Here is a 21,325-nt window from a genome sequence, read left to right on the forward strand (position 1 = left end):
AATGAATAACAGGTGACCAGCCAAAGCTGACACACCAATGAAACAAAATACCAATTATTTATAACAGGTGTCTATATTGGCTTTGGCCTTGAGCTATACCCAAAGCCTATAGTCTTTCTTTCTGGACCCTTCAAACTGATATTTTAGCTTTTCTCCTTCCATACCGTGAACGTGACACTAATAATAAACAAGAAGAAAAGCATGAGGTCTCCTTTAAATCCATACTGTGGATCTAGTACAAATTATCTTCTCATATGCTATGGTAATTCCAGCCGCTAAATAAAGTTATCACCATTTACCTAGTGCATGTATAAGTTCTCTTTAAAGCAAAGGAGGTGGCAAAAGAATGGAGATAAAACACCACTTACACAATAACAGATATCACTGAAGTGGCAACCAAAGCTGATCAATCTATCAAAGCCAGTATAAGTCATAAATACACAACAAAACAGCAATAAAAACTTTTTAAATATTCAGATAAATTAAAAAGAGCTTCCCCTAGTGCCAAAAAGTGTTTTTTCTGGCATAGTATTCATATAGTCTGCCCAATAACAGCCATTCTACAGTAGTAATATCCAGCATAACTGCAGATGATAGAGGAGACAAGCAAGTGAGCAAAGCTTTTGGACAGGTGAATATAGAACAATGAATACATGGCATCAGGGGCTCTAAAGCAGCAGTTGCTTGTAAGTCTTATTCTGATTTTCATGATTTCTAGATAGTTTGAGGAGGTATTATAAACAGTTTGAGTTTCACCCATAGCTCAGTAGGAGCAGAAACTTCCTGTTTTTGGTAGGCACAGGATCACTAATAATCAAACCCGGGTTGCTTTTGCTATAAAACATTAGTAATCAATACATTCTCTCATTCAGGGAACATCTCACTGTGTGAAGCAATCAAATCATATCTTTCTATTTAGAGACAGAAAAACAGAAGGGATTTGTCAACCTATTCATCTGATGGGAAGAAAATGAGTTCCAGCAGCTAAAAGGTCTCTTGAATAAGAAATAATTGAATTCTTTAGACTCCTAGCTTCAGACAAAATCTTTGCATTCCGGAAATGTATACTGATATCAGTTGTGACCCTTACAGGTTACATAAGTGTCTACAGAAAATATAGAAAATAAAATAGTGCTCATAATAAAAGAAATGAAACATATGCAGCTCCGATTCATAAACGTTTTCTGGTCTCACTGTTCACAAGTATAGATGGGAATATTTTCTAGGATCCAAGTATTAGATAATTGTTTTTGATAAATGTTGTCAAGATAAAAGCAACTGAATGCAAAAAGAAAATGGGGACATTTTGTTATGATTTGGAGTGTTAATCATTTTTGTTTTGCATCTTACCTTCTGTTCTATCTTCAAAAACTGAGTAAAATCCTCAACAGTGAGATGGTCTTTCTTATCACTATAACTCAAAAGCAGCAGGTATAGGTCACGCCGTAATGACATCATCTTATAAAAAACAGAAAACTCTTCAAAGTTTAAAGTTCCCTGGTTCTCATCTGTGTCAGCCTCCTAAGGAAAAAGCATAACCAAGAATGTGTGGTAGCTCGACACAATACTTGTAGAAAGAAAATACATCTGTGAAATCCCAAATAGCTCAATTTAGATTTATACTAACATTTCCCCAATTTGGAACTGAAATCCCCAGAATACCAGTTTTGACCCATTCCACCTAGGAATTTGGAAAGTTGTATTCCGACCACTGTTTCAGGCATCAGACTGAGCTGATTTTAACTGCAATTTGAGCTTCTTTTCAAAGCATACAATAGTCAAAAGACTTCATTTTTATATCTATCATATCAATAGTTTCATCACTTCATATTTGTGTTTTACAGGTTATACCCTAGTTATTGTTATATGAGCTATTCCTTAACTGCCCCCCTATTTGTAATTATCATCAAATTAGCAACAATGACATTGGTTTATAGTAAGATGTCCAATTCAATCTACTGCCTCTAAGCATCACTCTTCACAATCTTTGCCATTCCTAGATTATATTCTGCCTTGGCAAACAGCCACTCCATGTGTCAACATGCAATTCAACAGGAAATAATGTTTTAATGCTTCAGTCTAGATGCATTAAATGTTTGCAAGAAAGCAGCATTTCTCACCAGACCTAAACAGTACTGGTATGCCAGCACTAAGTGAGAAGCCAAAAGTCTTAAAAACCATTACTGTCAATGCTGCAAATACTGGTTAGATACAGCTATAGTTTCATTAAGGTAGTCCTCACTTACTGATTGCCCTGTTTAGTGAGCATTTGAAGTTGCTGTGGTGCTAAAAAATAACGATCACACTTGTGAATGTTACAGTACCTCTGCAGTCATTTGATTAAGATTCGGGCACTTGGTGGGCCTTTACAATGGTGTAGTGTCCCACAGTCACCATTTGCATACTTCACAGCCAGCTTCCAAAAGCAGAATCAATAGATAAGCTGGCATCATGGTCACATGATATCTCACTTAATGATCATGAGTGATTTGCTTAGTGACCATCTCAAAAGTAAGATTGTAAGTCTGTTGCAGTCACATGATCTCTTGCTTAACTACCAAATCACTTTTTGTCATTAAGTGATAATGTGTACTTTTAATTTATAAACCCTAAATATACCACTTTTTTTGCAGAAATACATACCCACTGTGTAATCAGGACCAAATGAGACAAAAGCGTATATTTTCAAAAGAACACAACAAATCTTAGCAGGAAGGGAAGGGAAGGGAAGGGAAGGGAAGGGAAGGGAAGGGAAGGGAAAAACTTGTTATTTCCTAAAAATCATTAAATTCTAAACTGGTGGAAAAGAAAATTGATGGCCACAACCGAGAAGGCTCAGTCAGTGAACATATTTTATATTGTATTTTTTCTATATTGTGTCGTTGTGATTGAAGTGACATAGAAATATATTTAATAAAATAAACTAATAAATAAATACATTTTAAACCATCTTCCCAGTTTTAACTTCATTCATCTGCTCAGTCAACTAATAATTAATCCATTCTTGAGAGTTAAGGAGGAGGAAGAGGAAGAAACGTCCCTTTAGATTTGGGATTGCCAACCTCCAGTCCCACAACTGCATGTGCCCGTGGTTGATCAGCCCACCCAAACACTGCCAATCTTAATGTGAACATGCATAATATTGACTTTAATTTAAACTTAATTCAAGGGTTTCTGTTTACTACCCTTGGCACAACACACAAGTGTACCTTTAGCTGTTTCTATATGCTGGCTTCAAGCTTTGAAGATGAAAATCATCAACACACTGAAATGATTCTAGAAATAGATTGGCAGCCAGTGCAAATATCAAAATATTGGCATCATATGACCATATCAGCAAATATGATCAGAGCTAGCAGTTCTGTTTCAGATTGGCTGAAGCCTTTGAACACTCTTCAAAGGTGGTATTAAACAAAATCCATTGCATCAGTACAGCTGTGGAATGACTAGAACATGGCTAGGTGATGGGTCACAATTCCTGTCCAAATAGGGTTGAAGCTTGTAATCTTTTTGAGCTAATAAAAGGCACCCTTCTATTCCGAAGTTATTTATGCATCCAGTGACAATGATAGAATCTTTTAGTAATGCAGAACCAGGATAGCTTACATATGATGCATTCCCCATGTAACAGACTAAACCATTTTCAGCAGGGCAAAAATGCAGAAACTAAACATATTTCTGTATTCTGTATACACATTCTGTATTATATGATTTGTCTGAAATGGTATAGGGTTTCCTGCTTGAGCAGGGGGTTGGACTAGAAGACCTTCAGGTCCCTTCCAACTCTGTTATTCTGTTATTATCTGGATCCAACTTCAATGTATTTGCTCTGACTCAATCCATTCTCCTGTTCGTGTGGGACATCTAGAGTTTCACAAGAATGATTTAAAAAGAGAATAAAGTTTCATGTCATTAACACACTATGACATCCTCACCCTTTATTTCCAGAGAAGCTACCCTCCTGGTCACATATAAATGTCAATACTTTGAATGAATTTGAACTCTGTAGGACCCATAATGCAGTTGCCAAGAAACAGAGCCAAAAAATCACATCGTCTCTTTCAGGAGACAGGCATCCGGTCATGAAAGTGAAATGCTGATTTCATTTAAGCTAGAAATGACTGACCATTAGGAATATAATGGATAATCAAAGTTTCTTCTGTGTGCAGCTATTCCGAAAAAGGTAAATTCTATGTTGGAAATCATCAGAAGCAGCAGCAATTAAATTATACTTTCAATCTCTTAATGCCTTTTCACAAATCTGTCCTGCAATAAAACTTGGAATTTTTCTATATTCTGATTAGCATCCCTCAAATTGGATGTTGTAAAAGCTGGAAAGTGCAATAAAAAAGAAACTACGGTAGAATGTTTAAGCAGCTGGAGCAACATCCCTACAATAAAACAATATGACACTCAGAAATTTAATTTAGGGGGAAAGAAAATATAGGAAAATTTGAAAAAATGTATATAATAATATAAAGATGAAATATGAGAAGTTTTTTTCTTCCCCTCTCCTAATGCCAAAACTTGAGGTGACCCAATAAAACTGTTAGAGCAATAACTACATTTGTCACTTAACATGAGCTAGCAAAATTGTTACCATGCTTAATCATCAGTCTCTTAATATGCTTACTAAATAAGTGTACCATCTGCAGTTATCTCAGTATTATAAATCCTTGAGGGTGGGCTACTGTGAGATGTGTCACCAATCCAACAAGAGTCAAACCACCAACATGACATGCCTTGATGAGCCTTTCCCCTTGGTCTTCTATCCATGAACAATTACATTGCACTAATTCTCCATTTATCTTCATTGATATAGGTAGTCTTCATCTTACAACTATTCATTCAGCAACCATTTGAAATTATGACAATGCTGAAGAAAATGAGTTTACCGCCTGGGCCCAAAGTTATGGCCAATTAGGTGTCCCCTGTGGTCACTTGATCAAGATTTGGGTTGACCACAGGGTTGCTGCAACCCAATTATCCTCTCCCTGATCAATGCCCTTTTAGCCATCTGGAATAGGAAGCACAGTGCCAATATTGGAGCTAAAGTAGAAGCCCTGGGCCTTCAGCAGTCTCAGCCAGCTGGCATCATTCCTGGTCCTCAATTTTAGCCCCAGGACCAAAAATGACACATTGAAATCCAATCCAGTCCAAACCTTTATTTGCTTGCACCTGATAGACAAAATCTTGCTGAACTAAAGCTATAACTTTCTAACCTAATAGATATACCCTAAATCTTTTTCCCCATCCACTTTGGGACTGCGCAGTCTCTTAATTTAGGCTTTTCTCTGATGGAATGTACTGCCTCTTCTCCAGGTGCACATTCCATCACATTCCCTATCCCCCCTGCAGCATCCTCATGTGTCTTACCGGGAGCTCCCTCCACTTAACAACCTGTGATTTTTGGTGACAGCAGCAGTGATTGCAGTTGTGATTGCTAAGTGATGTGGTCATGTGAAATGTTGCTTTACAACTATATAGTTTAGTGACAGAAATTCTAGTTTCAGTTGTAGTCGTCAGCTGACAACTACCTGTAACTTTAGATTTCTCTTTTGAGAACTAATATTTACATTTATAGATAGAAAAAGAAAGAAAACTCACCTGAAACATTTGTCTTACTTTTCTTCTCGGCAGGTTGACATTCAGTTTATGCATCAACTGATGAATCTCTTCAATATTCAGCAAACCATCACCATTCTTATCAGCTTCCTGAAAAGTCTGCTTTACCCAAGTGGAGATAAATTAAGGAAAATATAAACTCCCTTTGTCAAAATATTGAGATACACTTTTACATTATTGAGAAAAATGCAAAAGTGTAAAGAAAGGTTACGTAAATCAGTGCATAGTGGTAAGAACATACAGCACAGAAGATATCAGCTTGTTTCTTTTAAAAATAGGGGATAATATGCACAAATACATATATGAATGGGAAATAAGGAAGGTACAAAGCCACTAACAGTGCTGCTTTATATTATGATGCAATGGAATATATCTAGTACTAAACCAGTTCCAAACTGAGTACCCTACAAAAACTTTAAAGCTACAGTTTTTAAAATTCCAGGATTTGGGAGGGTTGGGAAGAAGGCTGCACTTACTTATTACACAATAACTAAAACCAAAGTTAATTAAAAATCAAGTTATTGGTTGGACCTCTCTTGTGGCAGCCCAGTTTTGGAAAGATGTCCATTGTCTTAAGATAAACTTGAAATGATGTCCATTTAAAATAGCCCCTAGAGATACAAAACTGAAGTTGATATGATTAGAAAGATAATTTGCTATTATACACTGAGATCATCACTGATGTCCCTTTGTGTCACATTACGTTAGCCAGCTAATTCTTCAACTCCATTTATTCATGTACAGTATACCATTATCACCTTGCTTCGTTCATTCATTCATTCATTCATTCATTCATTCATTCATTCATTCATTCATTCATTCATTCTTATTTCTAAATTGTTTCTAAATTAAGAACCTGCAGCCACTTTAGTTATAACACAAGAAAGCAATTTTCATCTGTAGTAACACTTTCCAATGTCTTCTGAACAGGACAGGTAAATTTCTTCCTAAGTGGCTGGATTTTCAGAAAATACTCAAGTGCCAAGAAGTTTACAAAGCAAAATTACAATGTTGATGTAACACGTACTAATTACTACAAATAACCCTCTCTTAGCCTAATCTAATGTGTTAAATGTTGGCTATAATGACAGAATGAATGTTAAATACAGTAACAAGGAGTCCTTGGTGCTCACTTTCTTGCAGATGTTTCATTAGCCAAGCTAGGTAATCTCATCAGTGCTAAAACAGAACGGAGTTTGCTCTGTTTATATTCTAGGGGGGCTCACTATTGACCGAGGATGATCTTAGGAGTTCTTTGGTTGGGCTGTTCACTGTTAGCATGTTTTGCAGTTCCTTGATTAGGGTATTGTTTACTTCTTCATTGTTGGTCTGATGTTAATCTTGGAGTTAACCTACACTCATGTGGGTGCTGATGGCTGGGGGAGGAGGTGTTTTGGTCTTTTTTGTTACCTTTTGGGCTTGTTAGTTTTTGTTTCCATTCCCTTTTTGGCTCAGTAACATATAAACAGAAATTGACCCAAGCAAAGGGATTTTTCATCCTCTTCCATTCTTCTGGAGTAGACTATGAAGGGCTACATGGATGATCCACTAGTACTGGAAACAGTACTGTTATCCGTGTTTCCCTGAAAATAAGACCGGGCCTTATATTAATTTTTGCTCCAAAAGATGCATTTGGGTTTAATTTTCTGGTTAGGTTTTATTTTGGGGGAAATATGGTATCAAATGTGTCCATCTGGCTGATGATCTTAACTGGAGCTTAGTTTGGGGTGGGGGCTTATATTACGAGTATTCTGAAAAATCATGCTAGGGCTTATTTTCCAGTTGGGTCATATTTTGGGGAAAACACGGTAGTAGAACAACATTGCCATGCTGAGTATTGCAGCTCAGTCTTTGCCTGCAACTGTTTCCCCCACCACCACCTTTTCACAATGCTGGAAGAAATCGTTTGAATCCACTATGGTCCAAATGTGAATCTGGAGCTTTTCTGATCACAATAAAAGGAAGCTACACTGGAAATATTCCTATGGCCAGTGGGGATATTCTTTCTATTGCAAATGCACAGGGAATTATTTTGATCTGAACCGTAAGTGCTTAAACTTCCTCTTTTACACAATTGACCCAATTTAGCTTCTTCCCCTCTCTGGGCTGGTCATTTATTTTAAAGAAATAGTTCTCAATGGATCAATTCTGTTCCATCTGGTTTGGTTCTTCTTCCATAATTTAATAACCCATTAATTCTAGTGATTTTTTTTTCTTCAATTGGTCCCTGTTCACTTCTGACAAATGGAACAGAGGCATTTTCTTTAGGAATTCATACCCTTCAGTGTCTGCCATTATATCCTCACTCCAGCTGGAGCTGCTACAGGGCCCATTTCTCTGTGCAGTCATCCATCTGCCAGAACTGATCATGCAAACAAGGCTTGAAGAAATACTTCTGCATAACCAAATGCATGGCAGCTGTGTGAAGCCTCCAAAAGCCAGAAAGATAGAAATTACATAAGTAATTTATGGAGTAATTAGCCATAAAATGATGGCAAGTGTTTCTCTGCCTTATGATAACAAGAGCTAAAATTCGGAAATGAGAATATTTGGCATTTTTTTTTCTTTTTAACTTGGCAACTTGGGACAAATCAAACCATTTCATCATCCAATATCCTCACTGGGGGAAAATATGCTTTTTTCAGAGCATAATCTTTTTGGAATGGAAATATCCTTTGGCCCTAGAGATTGGTCCTTAGGTTAATTTATGTGATCTTTAATTAAACAGGATGTCCAAAATTACCTTGTATTCTCCCTCTGTCTCTTTCATACATACAGTGTTTTGTTTCTGAAACTCTGATGTTTGTACAGTAATCCTGGTTTAATGATTGCTGCCCCTTTGTTCTAAAATGAATTGCATATGGTTGTGTGTTTTGTTTTTAGTGTATTTGTGGAATGGACAAATAGATTATAATATCTGAGGAAAATACAAAATACACAATGAATAATAATGCAACACAAACAAACTGACATTTTACTATCTCATAAAGCCATCTGAGTAGAGGTCACATAATGTCTAAAGACATGATGTGATTAAAATACTAAGCTACTTCGTTCCATGGAGAACCTTGAAAAGAACTGTACACTCACTATCACTCCATGCTTCTGGTTTATATTCTTGCTATGATTAACAGAAAAACCAAAGCAGAATCTCCAAGCTGATTGCCCTAATTCTGCATGCTGTGATGGCAAATAAAAGCAGCCAAATAAATAAACAGAAACTATAGCAGAGGGTAAGAATTACACATTTTCTCCAAAGGGGTCAGTCAATACAGAATTAAAAGAGAGGTCGTGGTTTCATATGAACAGAGATGATCAGACTCACCAGTTTAGGAACTAAATTGCTGCTTCTTTCTAATGAATCATTAAAGACTACATTTGATTACAAGCAGATGGGAGCCAATTAGAATAATTGATCAGCACCTCTCTGTTATTCATTAAAGTACTCCATTTTTTCCACATTTCTGCTCCAGTCTAGGGGGAAAAAACCCCTCTGACAGTTGCTCTATGTGCTGCATTAACTTTAATAAGTCAACTCCTTAAAGGAACCAGGGTTATTTTTTAGACCAACATAAAAGCTTGAAAATAAATAAATGCTTGCTTTATATGCAGCAGAAAAGTGCTGTGCTCATGAAAAATCTAAAGAAATTCTTCCACATCATTTTTAAGTAACTTAGAAAAAACTATAAAGTAATATTCCCATGGATGGGACCAGTTATTATAATTGGAGCCCATTTAACTATTTTGTAATGGCTGATGGACTTGAAAGGGTTGAACCATGTTGTAACCCTATAAATGTCTATAATGAGAATTGCCATTGAAAATAGACCTTGTATGTGTGATAAATAACTGTGAATTCTAGTCCCACTTTAGGCATGGAAGCTAGCTAGGTGATTTTGGGCCTGAGTCAGTCTCTCTCTCTCAGCCCAGCTCATCTCACAGGTGAGGAAAAAAGGAGGAGGAAGGAGTATTATGAATTTCATCACCTTGAATTACCTACAAAGTAATAAAAGTGGCATAAAACAAATTATTAATAAATAAATAAATAAATATAGATCAATCAGACTCACTATACTGAGTCCCAGAATAGAATGCTTTGAAAGGATATTGATCATGTGTTCTTTGTCTTTTAGCAAGAGAGTCTTCATCACTTATCCCAGCCATCAAATATTTCAGCCCAGTGATCCAGGTACGTGCTTCCTCTGAGTTAGAAGTTATCAGATCCAATGATTCCATATGATTGCCATGGTAAATTGTAAAGCAGCAGCTTGGATCAAAGTTGCCCTCTGCATGGCGATGGAATATTTCTGATTGCCAACCTTCAGTGACTTTGTAGATAGAATCAATTATGACTGTGAAAACAATAATAAAACTGTATAATCCAGTTTATCATATAGCTGATTGCAATATTCCATTCCACATTAATAAATTAATCCAGGAACTAATTTATCCATGATAATGAATTAATTCAGAAATGCACAACTTCTGTAAACTTCATATATGGCTTTGCATTTCAGGTCAAGGGTTGCATTCTGAAAGTGGCCTTAAGCCTGAATCCATTCTTGCCCTACAAAATCCATCCAAAGGAACTCCCCAAAATGCAAAACAGTGAAATTAAATATTTGACCGCACTCATGTAGGAGATCAGCATTTTTTGTACCTTCAATTAAAATAAAAACATCTATGGGAAAAATAAGCTGTCATAAAATTGTAGCAGGAATTATAAATGCCTTCTTCTTAATATATGACTCCACAGACATAAAAGTTAACAAGGAATACATACCCCACCCTCACAAAAGGAATGTTGCTTATTCACCAAAACTATGTAAAAAAGAGAGATGAGTTAAGCATGACTTCCTTTGACATACAGATAGTCCTCGACCTACGAGCCCAATTGAGCCCAACATTTCTGTTGTTAAGCAAGACGGTTATTACGTGAGTTTTATGACCTTTCTTGCCACAGTGAAGAATGAAGCACTGTACTTGTTTAGCTAGTAACATGGTTGCTAAGTCAATCTGGCTCCCCCATTGACTTTGCTTCTCAGAAGGTCACAAAAACTGATTAAACGATCCCGGGACATTGCAAGCATCATAAATATGAACCAGTTGCCAATGTCTCAATTTTGATCATGTGACCAAGGGGAAGCTGTGATAGTCATAAGTGTGAAAATGGGTCATAAATCACTTTTTTCAGTGTCATTGTAACTTTGGTCACTATACGAACTGTTGTAAGTTGAGGACTACCTGTACAGATGAAAATATAAAATGTATTTTACATTATGATCTCGTGTTTGTCTTATGTGTTCACTTATTTTTAGCCTATGTATAAAGAAGCTCCAGAAGAGAACGGGAGATCAAGTGCTCTCTTTCCTATGCCTGCCAGTCTTAATTTGAGGCGGTTAATCCTGGCACCAGGCTTAATCACAATCATTCCTAGTGACGGACTAATACTATGGGGAACAACTGGCACCCATTTTTAATAAACATAAAACACATGAACTTGGGAATTAATCACAGGACATGCAAAGTAAATCATAACTTCAAAAGAACTTACTTTTTGCCTTTTCACTTTTCCTGGATGGCCTCCATCTGATGCACGTCCTGTGCTCATCAAGATAAAAAAGACGCACCAGCCCCTTGGCTCCGTGCTTCAGCTTAATCATCTGAGTCCCAGACTGCATAACACTCATACATCTTTCAACTAAAGGAGGAAAGATTGCAATAATTTTAACCAGCATCCCTAATTTACATTGCTGCATAATTAGTGCAATAATTATCTATAAAATAGTTACTGCATAAATCTCTCAATCTTCACTTTGCATAAAAAGGGGCAAATAATTTGCATCTTTTTAAACTGAGTATTAAAAAACAAAACATTTTGAAAATATCTTTTTTTCTAATACATTTTTTTTCATTTTCATACGCATCTAATAACCATACAGTTTAGGCCAGTGGTGGCGAACCTATGGCACAGGTGCCAGAGGTGGCACTCAGAGCCTTCTCTGTGGGCACGCGTGCCGTCACCCCAGTCCTAGGCCTTCAGCTGGGTTTTATAAAACCTTTTTGCTTATGCCTCCACCGCCATATGCAAAAAAAAAAAAAAGGCCCAATCAGTCAATTTCAACTTCTCGAGGGAAAAAAAAAGATCTTGCAAAGTTGGAATTGATTGATTGAACTTTTTAGTCCCACGCAGTCTGCCATTACCACCGCAGCCACGCCCACCCAATGGGCCACACCCACCCAATGGGCCACACCCACCCGGCACTCGACGATGCATAAGTGGGTTTTGGGTTGCAGTTTGGGCACTCGGTCTCTAAAAGGTTCGCCTTCACTGGTTTAGGCTATATAGCATTTTCCAAAGCTTTAAGATCAGAGGAGAGAAAATTTTGGAAAGAAACCCAACAGTGTATCATTTTCAGTTCACAAGAGAAATTGGTACTCATACCTGAATATATGAACATACATAAAACATACATGGATACACGGAGATATTATTTCCTTTCCTTCTGTCTATGTAGATCAGTTCCTCTAATTGTCTACTTTCTTTTGGCCCATTTCCATGGTTCCATTGATCAATTATTGCTATCAGAACTGGGCAGAATTATTTCATGCTTTTTTATGTGAGAGGGATCTCAGAGTCCTAGTGGACAATCACTTAAATATGAGCCAGCAGTGTGCTGCAGCTGCCAAAACAGGCAACAAAGTGCTGGGCTGCATTAACCGAGGGATAAAATCAAGATCACGTGAAGTGTTAATACTACTTTACAATGCCTTGGTTAGGTCACACTTGGAATACTGCATCCAGTTTTGGTCACCATGATGTAAAAAAGATGTTGAGACTCTAGAAAGAGTACAGAGAAGAGCAACAGAGGTGGTTAGGGGACTGGAGGCTAAAACATATAAGGAATGGCTGCTGGAATTCGGGTATGTCTAGTTTAATAAAGAGAAGGACTAAGGGTGACATGATAGCAGTGTTCAATATCTCAGGAGTTGCCACAAAGAAGAGGGAGTGAAGCTATTCTCCAAAGCACCTGAAGACAGGACAAGAAGCAACAGATGGAAACTAATCAAGGAGAGAAGCAACCTAGAACTAAGGAGAAACTTCCTGACAGTTAGAACAATTAATCAGTGGAATAACCTGCCTCCAGAAGTTGTGAATGCTCCAACACTGGAAGTTTTTAAGAAGAGACACGACAACCATTTGTCTGAAATGGTATAGGGTTTCCTGCCTGAGCAGGGGGTTGGACTATAAAATCTCCAAGGTCCCTTCCAACTCTATGATGATGATGATGATGATGATGATGATGATGATGATGATGTGATAAACTACAGACTACAAATCAGTAACATTTTTAGAAGGTCAACACCATCATGAGCACAAAAAAAGTTCGCAAATATCAAATATAAAAAAACCCAGATACTAAAACACATAGTTACACAATTTCACTGTTGAGACTGTAAGATTTTATGAAAGAACACCGAAAAGCAGTAAAAGAAATAATCGATGTCATTCAGAATGTTTCCTTGATCCACTCAAAGGGATGTTAACAGTAGAGAAGCTTATTCATATATCCTTTCATTGGCAAATTATGAATAAATCAAAACTCATGGTAAGAGAGAAACAGATCAAAACTTGAGGAAGAATTCAGAAGCAGTAAGAAAGAAAATACATTCAGTGATAAATTCAATATTTATCATTGTTTGGTTGAAATAACAGTTTGAAATTGTGTATCATTGTTGTTCAGGCATTCTAAGGGTCAACAACATGCAAAGAAATGTACAGCCTTGTAATATACTATCCTAATGAATAAGACAAAGGGATCAACTGTACTATCAATTAATATTTTAAAGTCTAATTAGCATTTAATATTTGTATTATTATTAACAATATTTACAAGTCATCTAATTCCAACATTCTCTACACACTCATGAGAATATAAAATGTGTATATTTGTACCTATAAAATACTTCTGATTAAATATAAAAAAATTGCAAAGGGACATTTATTCAAAGCAATACAGTCCAGGATGAGAATGCATAAAGCTCAGCATGTGGACATATATAACAGCATTAATATATACTAATATATAAAGGATTGCCAGATTGCAGAAGACCGAACACTTTACAACTTCTGTTTACACAACAGGGCTTCCCCATTCAATCTTCCCTGCATTTACTGGGAAAAAAATCTGATTCTATCATTCCATCAGCAGGAAGGAATTCAACTTTTGTATTTCACAAGATTTCAGAGGTCTCTGTGAACTCATTCAACATGCTTTGCAAATACAACAAAACATAATTTTATATTTTTGGATTGTTGGATTTTTTTTATCAAATATACACACAAAAATTAACGAACCATTGCTTTTGTAGCATAAGTCACAAAGATTCTAAACTGAGCTCACAAAAATCTATCCACACCCTGTTCTAGCTATATTTCTGATAAAACAATGCAGTAACAAAAGCCACCGGTCAAATGACTAGCTACAAGTTCTTGAAACAACTCAAGATCATAGAAAATTGGTATATTCTTGTGGATAACAGACTATTAAGTAGGAAAGAAAGTGAGGCTGTCGGGTGATTGTATACTTATTTTTATTAAAGTTCACTGAACATGGTACGTCTCACTTCCAAAGAAACTGGCACTGGACTTTATACTTACACTAAGTATGACTTATTTTCAAGTAAACATACAGTATATAAGATTGGGCCCTTAAATTTCTTTAAGCATGACTGTATAAACCTTTTGAAAAACGTGCTTTCCGATAATTTTTTACAGCTGAGTGGCTGTGCATGGACTCACACACAGAGACAGCCAGAAGCATTTCTGAAGCAACTGCATGAGATAATTTGAATAATGGTGTTTTGGACACATTACTGCGCACCACAAAGAAACTTTATTCAAAGTCTCCACAGAGCCTTTGCCATCAGAAAAGATTTTATACAGTAGTTAAAGTTTACTGTCAAAACACAAATCACATAAAAATTACTGCAATAGAACATTATTTGCCATTTAAATTGTATCAGTTTGACAACATGCCTGAGTTAATCAAGAAGAGCATTTCAAATAATTTCTTAAAAGCAAAACAGAACTGAACATCAGCAAAACTGGCAGAAATATCTAGTTCAAAGCTGCAGTCCTTATTCCCTGACATGCCCCCAAGGCAGTTTATGGGTCTCTGTTCAGAAACCAACACCTTCAGACTGAAACGCTAAGAAAGATACCAACCCATTTGGGTCAGGCAGCATCCTTGTGAAGTTGCCACACTTCCCACTACAAGACAGATCTCCGATGCTAGAATGGAAACCATTGGAAGAAGAAGAGTCCAGATGATTCTTGAAAGTTTGGCGAATAGCAGACAATCTGTATCCCACCTGATAAACAATGCTTTAGTACAGAGAAAATCAAAAGCTGTTGGATTGGGATTGCTGAACTGCAAGCCTGAGCAGTTAGGACACACATGGCATGTTTTCAAAAAGCACCCTAATCTGTGCTAATGCCATCTTCCATTTGTCATTTATCCCTGTGTAAAATGAAGTCTTTAACTCCTGCCATTGCTTAGGTAAGGCACTTGGTATTATGAATTGTACTGACCATTTCAAGCATAAAGCTTGTTTTTAAGCAGCTTATGTTTCTCTCTGAATCATGCCTAGCCTGAAGCATTTAAAAATAGATTCACTTGCATTTTATTTCAGTATACTGTATTAGCCAAACAATGTACTACTATCATGGTCCCCTCAAAGATGAACTCCATGCAGTTTAATAAAGATGTAAACAATGGTAAAAAAAATACATAAATTCCACAGCCCAGAAAATTAATTTCAAACACAGTATTTTTAAAGAATAATCCCACTGAGTCTCAACAGATGTCATCCAGAAAGTTATTCCTGCAATAGATACTCCTACTGTATACCTTATTCTCTAGAATCATTTGTAGATCCAGTTATGCATATGTATTATGACAATATATACATTGACTTCAGTTTGGTACTATTGTATTGTGCTTCTGGAAGCATCAGAGGTTGTATCTGTAGCAAATTTAGGCTGTGATAAATGCCTATGAACAATTTAGTATAGGGGTCCCCAAGCCGTGATCTGTGGACCAGTACTGGGCCATGGCATACCAGCAACTGGTCCGCACAAACAAGCAAGCCCCATCCGTGGGATGCAGGCAGCACTTCAATCGAACACTCTAGTTATCCAAGATTCTGTTCAGATGCAATTTCAAAACAATTCACTTCCATGAATTCAGAGGGAGAAAAAATCATTAGATTTACATTTTCTTATAAACTGACCAAGCCTCTGAACTAATGTCATATTTAAGTTTTACTACAATGAATTTTGTGTTCCTTGATGAAAAAATCGGTACTGTATACTTAGGAAAAGTAAATGCAAAAACATTCCTATTGGGGATACTTAATAAGCACCTATATGAAAACATTTGGAATATCATGTACAAATAGGGAGAATAATCTTGCCTTGAAAACTTTATATTAGAGAAGCAGGTGGATTTATTATTTTCAATTTTCCTAACTGTGGAGCTGGAAATTAAAAACTTCAATATCACAAGTTGTAATGTTTAAGACTACAGCAATCAATTGGGTACTTTAGCAACATTGGAACTATTTTAAAAAACACAAATGAGAAATGATAACACCATCAATCCTTGTGTACAAAATTGATTGAAAAATAGCTTTGTTCCTTGTTCCCAATTCCAGAATCAAGGATGCATGTGCCATTAAGATAGAAAATGCACCAAAAAGATACATTTCCAATTAAAATGAATTCAAAACAACTCCTAAGCAACTAGTGTCAACGCTGCTAATATTGAATATTCTTGCTTTGACAAGGGATTATGAAGGGATTATCTTTAATAATGAGAGCTGTTACCTCACAGCACATAATTTGTCTCCACAGTTCTGGCCAGTTGAAAACACAAAAGTTTTATCTTTTAATGCTGACTTACAGTATATACCTATTATAAAAGTGATTAACCAGTCTAGTCTCGTGGCGAGTCAGAAATTCACAATCATTTAGTTTTATCTAAAATAATCCCTGTATCCTCAGTGCAAAAATACAGACTTTGATATAATTACTAAAAGTGACTGCAAGTAAACAAAGTATGTTTGTAAAAGAGTTGTTAGTGTTCTGTAGTAGAAATGGAACATTTTATCTGATAGAGTTTTTTCCCATGTTCAAGACTTTCATCTGCTGTTTCAATGCTCTGACATCCCATGATTGGCTAATTTTTTTAATTTAGTTCCTTGAGCTAGTTAGATATTTGAAGAGTATATTAGTGAATAATGTGACAGGTATTATTTATTAGAACTAGTGAAGGAAAAATATTAAGGTGAGGAAAAGTTGCTTAAAAACTATCAGAGATTGAGAAGAACCATTTAGGACATAAGGACAAAAGAAGGAACTGTTCTCTGCTTAATCTATATTATGTATCACATTACATATTATTATTAAGAGGCGTGGTGGCATAGTGGTTAGAATGCAGTACTGCAGACTAACTCACTGCTCACTCCAGGAGTTGGATTCTGATTGGCTCAAGGTTGATTCAGCCTTCCATTCTTCCGAGGTTGGTAAAATGAGAACCCAAATTGTTGGGGTCAATATGCTGACTCTGTAACATGCTTAGAGAGGGCTGTACAACAAAAGCAATAGCACTTAGATTTTTATATACCGCTTCACAGTGCTTTACAGCCCTCTCTAAGTGATTTACAGAGTCAGCATATTGCCCCCAACAATCTGGGTCCTCATTTTACCGACCTCGGAAGGATGGAAGGCTGAGTCAACCTTGAGCCGGTGAGAATCGAACTGCCGAACTGCTGGCAGCCGGCAGTCAGCAGAAGTAGCCTGCAGTACTGCATTCTAACCAATGCGCCACCACGGCTCTTATGAAGCACTGGGAAGCAGCATATAAATCTAAGTGCTAAGTGCTATTGCTATTTGCTAGGGAGAAGTTAAGTGTATTGGACTGACATTTTTATTTTTATTTATTTTTTATACTTTTGACCTGTCCATCTCCCTCAGTTTTATGTAGTACTCCTATGTATTCTGTACTGATCTTTTTCTTTTCATTTAGGTTGCTAAATTTATTTTTAAAAACCTGCTGTTTCACATATTTCTTTTCCTTTTAGGCAGATTGCCAAATGCAAATGGGTGTGCTGCACACATATTAGGAAGATGTTACAAACAAATAACCAGAGAAGGAAATGTTGCTGCTATTTTATGGTTCGTTGGTTGTTGCTGGTTGGGATCACTTGGTTGTTGGGATCACTTGCTGTTTATGCAGGCAAGGCAAGGCTGCAAAAGTACTATATGCCAAAATATTGCTTCTCCTCTGTGGGTATTTTTAAAATTCCCCAATCCAATGTTTCTGTAGCTTGGGGAATAGGAAACATTCCATATTGTACCTAGGAAGAAAAACATGGGAGCAAGGGCTTCTCTTATGTTCCTATTATTCTTATAGAAGAACACTCAAAATATTTCAACCATTGTTATTTCAGAACAGGCAACAGTCACATCGTTAAAGAGTTTAAATAATAATAATAATAATAATAATAATAATAATAATAATAATAATAATAATATATTATTATTATTATTATTATTATTATTATTATTATTATTATTATTATTATTATTATTATTATTATTTCAACCTTCCCTGGAACCTCTAGTAGCTCAGGTTGGGGGACGGGTCCGTCCTTGGGATGTGGTAAAGTCTGTTTGCCGACTCCAGTCTCTTCTTAAAAACTTCCAGTGTTGGAGCATTCACCACTTCTGGAGCATTCACCACTTAAGTTTGCTGAAATTAGTTTGTATCTTTCAGAATCAATGAAGCCGGGGATGGCATCACTTACAACCAGATAATTTGTATAGTGAGTACAGTATGCTATGAAAGGATCGAAAACATCTCTGGTTCTCTGGTATGATCCTGTTTTTAAAAAAACAAGTTTTACAGCGAAAATCATTTTTCCTTTTTCATCTTTCCCTCCCAAAAACAATTTCCCTTTCACTTTCCCCCAAAGATTTAGATGCAAAAGAAGAAAATAACGATTGTCTTACACTGAATTCTCTTATCATTCATGCAAGTTAATTCAAGAGTGGAAGGATTTTGAACTATTAAAGGCTTTTCTTAATTTGTCAAAGAGAGAATTCTCACTGATGCAAAGAAAAAAAAAAAGAGAAAGGTATCTACTTGCCTAATTAAGAGGTTCCATGCTGGCTACTAAATCAGGAATTAAATCAATCTGCATAGGGTCAATTTTACAGTACTTCTCATTTATGCAGACTTTGAAAGAGTACTGTGCAAGCAGGAAACTCAGCCAGAGGGCAGCAAGTTATTGGGGAAAGCTGCAGATCTTTGCATATATTATGTCTACATTCCCCACCCTCTACACACAGACACATTAGTTATATTAATATGAACATGTTGCCATATATTCTAAGAACAAAAATTTTATGTATTTATAGTCAAGCTTTTCTCTAGTAAACTACTTAATTGACTTGTTTTAATAGCCCTAAGCAATTCAACACCTTAATTAAATGCATTAAGTCTCTACTGACAGGTGGTTACTATATTTCAATTTGTTACAACTGTGGATTAAGTTACTTCCATCTGTTTGTTTTCTGGGTCAAACTGTACTTCAGTGCAGGAACGCAGTGTTTCAAATACCATTTTGATAATAACGAATGGAAGATCAAGGCATAAAGAATAGAGTTATGTAGAAAGAAACACAAGTATCATTTCATCATCCAGTTTCTGCTGCATTTTAGTTCCTTCCCACTTATCCTTTTGTTATTACCATGTTTTGTTTTGTTTTGAATCCTTCTTATATTTCTCTGCCAATTCCCATGATTGCAAATCTTAAGCTGGTATGCAAATGAAAATTAAAATACAGAATTTGAACAATGTATTAAAGTAGGATGAAGGTACATGTTTGACTTGTACCTTGACTTGTTAAAAGTGATAGAATGAAGGAAAGGAACAACATATAAACTATTTCACATACCATTCATCGTGGGAAACTTTGGGTAAAGCAGTAAAACTTTAATAATTCACTACAAAATTCAGGGAGTATTTTAAATTCCTCTAAATCAAAGCATTCCAGAATGAAGGCATCCCTGCCTAGAAGGTATTTGTGGTCCTTGGCAACCTTCAGGTAGTCTGGTCCCATGTTATGAACATAAAGCAAAACCCATAACCTGGCTCAGAAGCTGATGAGCAATTACTTCAGCTTAGGAGCCCCACTCAACCACATCCTGGCTACCATATTCCGCACCAGTGGCAACTTCTACTTAGAGAAGACTTCAGAAGCACTACCAAATATTCCTATTATTCAGTGAGATTGTAATCGTATTTAGAATAAACATCTCCCACCTATCATAAAGTCATTGTTATCAGGATTCAGAGTTGGTTTATTGCTTCTCATCTAACTCATCACTAAATCTAGCCTTTGGTTTAGAATTTGCACTGCCTTTTCTTATTTAAATTCTATGGAGAAATAGAACTGAATATGTGAATTGATGACAACTGTATTGTTATTATCAATTGTCTCCCTCTTCCCATTACAAATCAATATAAGGCATTTAGAGTAAATACTTAGCATGAACACTTCTGATGACTTCCCCCTACAACTTCATATTGGTATTAAATGGTTTTGTAGAGCAAGTAGTGTAGGTTTTAGGGCAGAGATCCCCAACCTTTTGGGCACCAGGGACCAGTTCCATGGAGAGTGGTTTTTCTGTGGATTGGAGGGTGCATGGTTTTGTGTGCTGCCTTCATCCCACTTATTTGTGCGGACCAGTTGCTGGCATGCCGCGGCCTGGTACTGGTCCACAGACCGATGATTGGGGACTCCTGTTCTAGGGTACAAAAACATGCCGCACAGTAATTCTCTGGCTGTGCTTATATAACATGGTTTGCTGAATCCATTACAGACTTGGTGATTGCATTTCCCCAGCATGCTAAACTTAATTTGTTTCCATCTTGATTTGATTTGGTTTTGGATTTTGTTCTCAGGCATAGCTTGCTGACTCAGTCAATTTGGATAGTTTATTTCTTATTGTCATCATATAATCCTAGAAGATGAGTTAATTTAGCCACCTGGTTTTAAGTCACTGGGATTATCCCTGTAAGAAAGAACGAAGACACCAACTGATTCATCAAGGTTACCATGTTGGAAAATACTAAAAGCATTTACAGAGCAAGGAGGATCAAGATTCATGCCTTCTCTGCCTCTTTCAGGATCTTGTCTATTAGACAAATACAGTGATTCTGCCTCCAAAAACAGGCTTAAATCCAGACTGAAAAGAGCCAAAATAACCAATGTCCTCGAAGAGCATCTGGAACTTCATAGATATCAGCTGTCAATCACCTTACTCCAAAAGGATTGTTATAGGGTAACATTAGCAAAATTCTCAGATCCAGGTGATTTATTTTAGATATGATGGACCCTGTATCCTTCTACTCTGCACGTGTACTTCTCCACTATACACTGTTTCCTTTCAAATATTTGAAATTTAAATATTTCCCTACCTCTTTTCAAGCAAAGGAAAAAGATGAAAAGCACATTGTACTGCAACACTTGCTCCGAAGATCTGATTTAAAACCAGTTCTTCAATCACAAGCCTGTTTTCATGTACAGAAAGACCACAAGCCATTCTCCCCCTTTCTGTGCTATATTT

At 36.5% G+C, this 21,325-nt stretch overlaps 1 protein-coding gene across 1 annotated transcript in view; it reads right to left on the reverse strand.

Annotated features, from left to right (window-relative positions):
- The window catches only part of PLCH1 (phospholipase C eta 1), a 101,204-nt gene that overhangs the window by 51,184 nt on the left and 28,695 nt on the right, over window positions 1-21,325 (reverse strand). The window contains exons 2-5 of the mRNA XM_015816625.2: window positions 11,180-11,326; window positions 9,734-9,977; window positions 5,608-5,737; window positions 1,351-1,521 (exon numbers count right to left, since the gene is read on the reverse strand). Of these exons, the coding sequence (XP_015672111.2) occupies window positions 1,351-1,521; window positions 5,608-5,737; window positions 9,734-9,977; window positions 11,180-11,326 (692 nt within the window). The remainder of the gene's footprint in view (window positions 1-1,350; window positions 1,522-5,607; window positions 5,738-9,733; window positions 9,978-11,179; window positions 11,327-21,325) is intronic.

This window comes from Protobothrops mucrosquamatus, unplaced genomic scaffold (genome assembly GCF_001527695.2).
Source record: "Protobothrops mucrosquamatus isolate PMUCROS unplaced genomic scaffold, P.Mucros_1.0 scaffold470, whole genome shotgun sequence".
NCBI classification, from domain to species: domain Eukaryota; kingdom Metazoa; phylum Chordata; class Lepidosauria; order Squamata; family Viperidae; genus Protobothrops; species Protobothrops mucrosquamatus.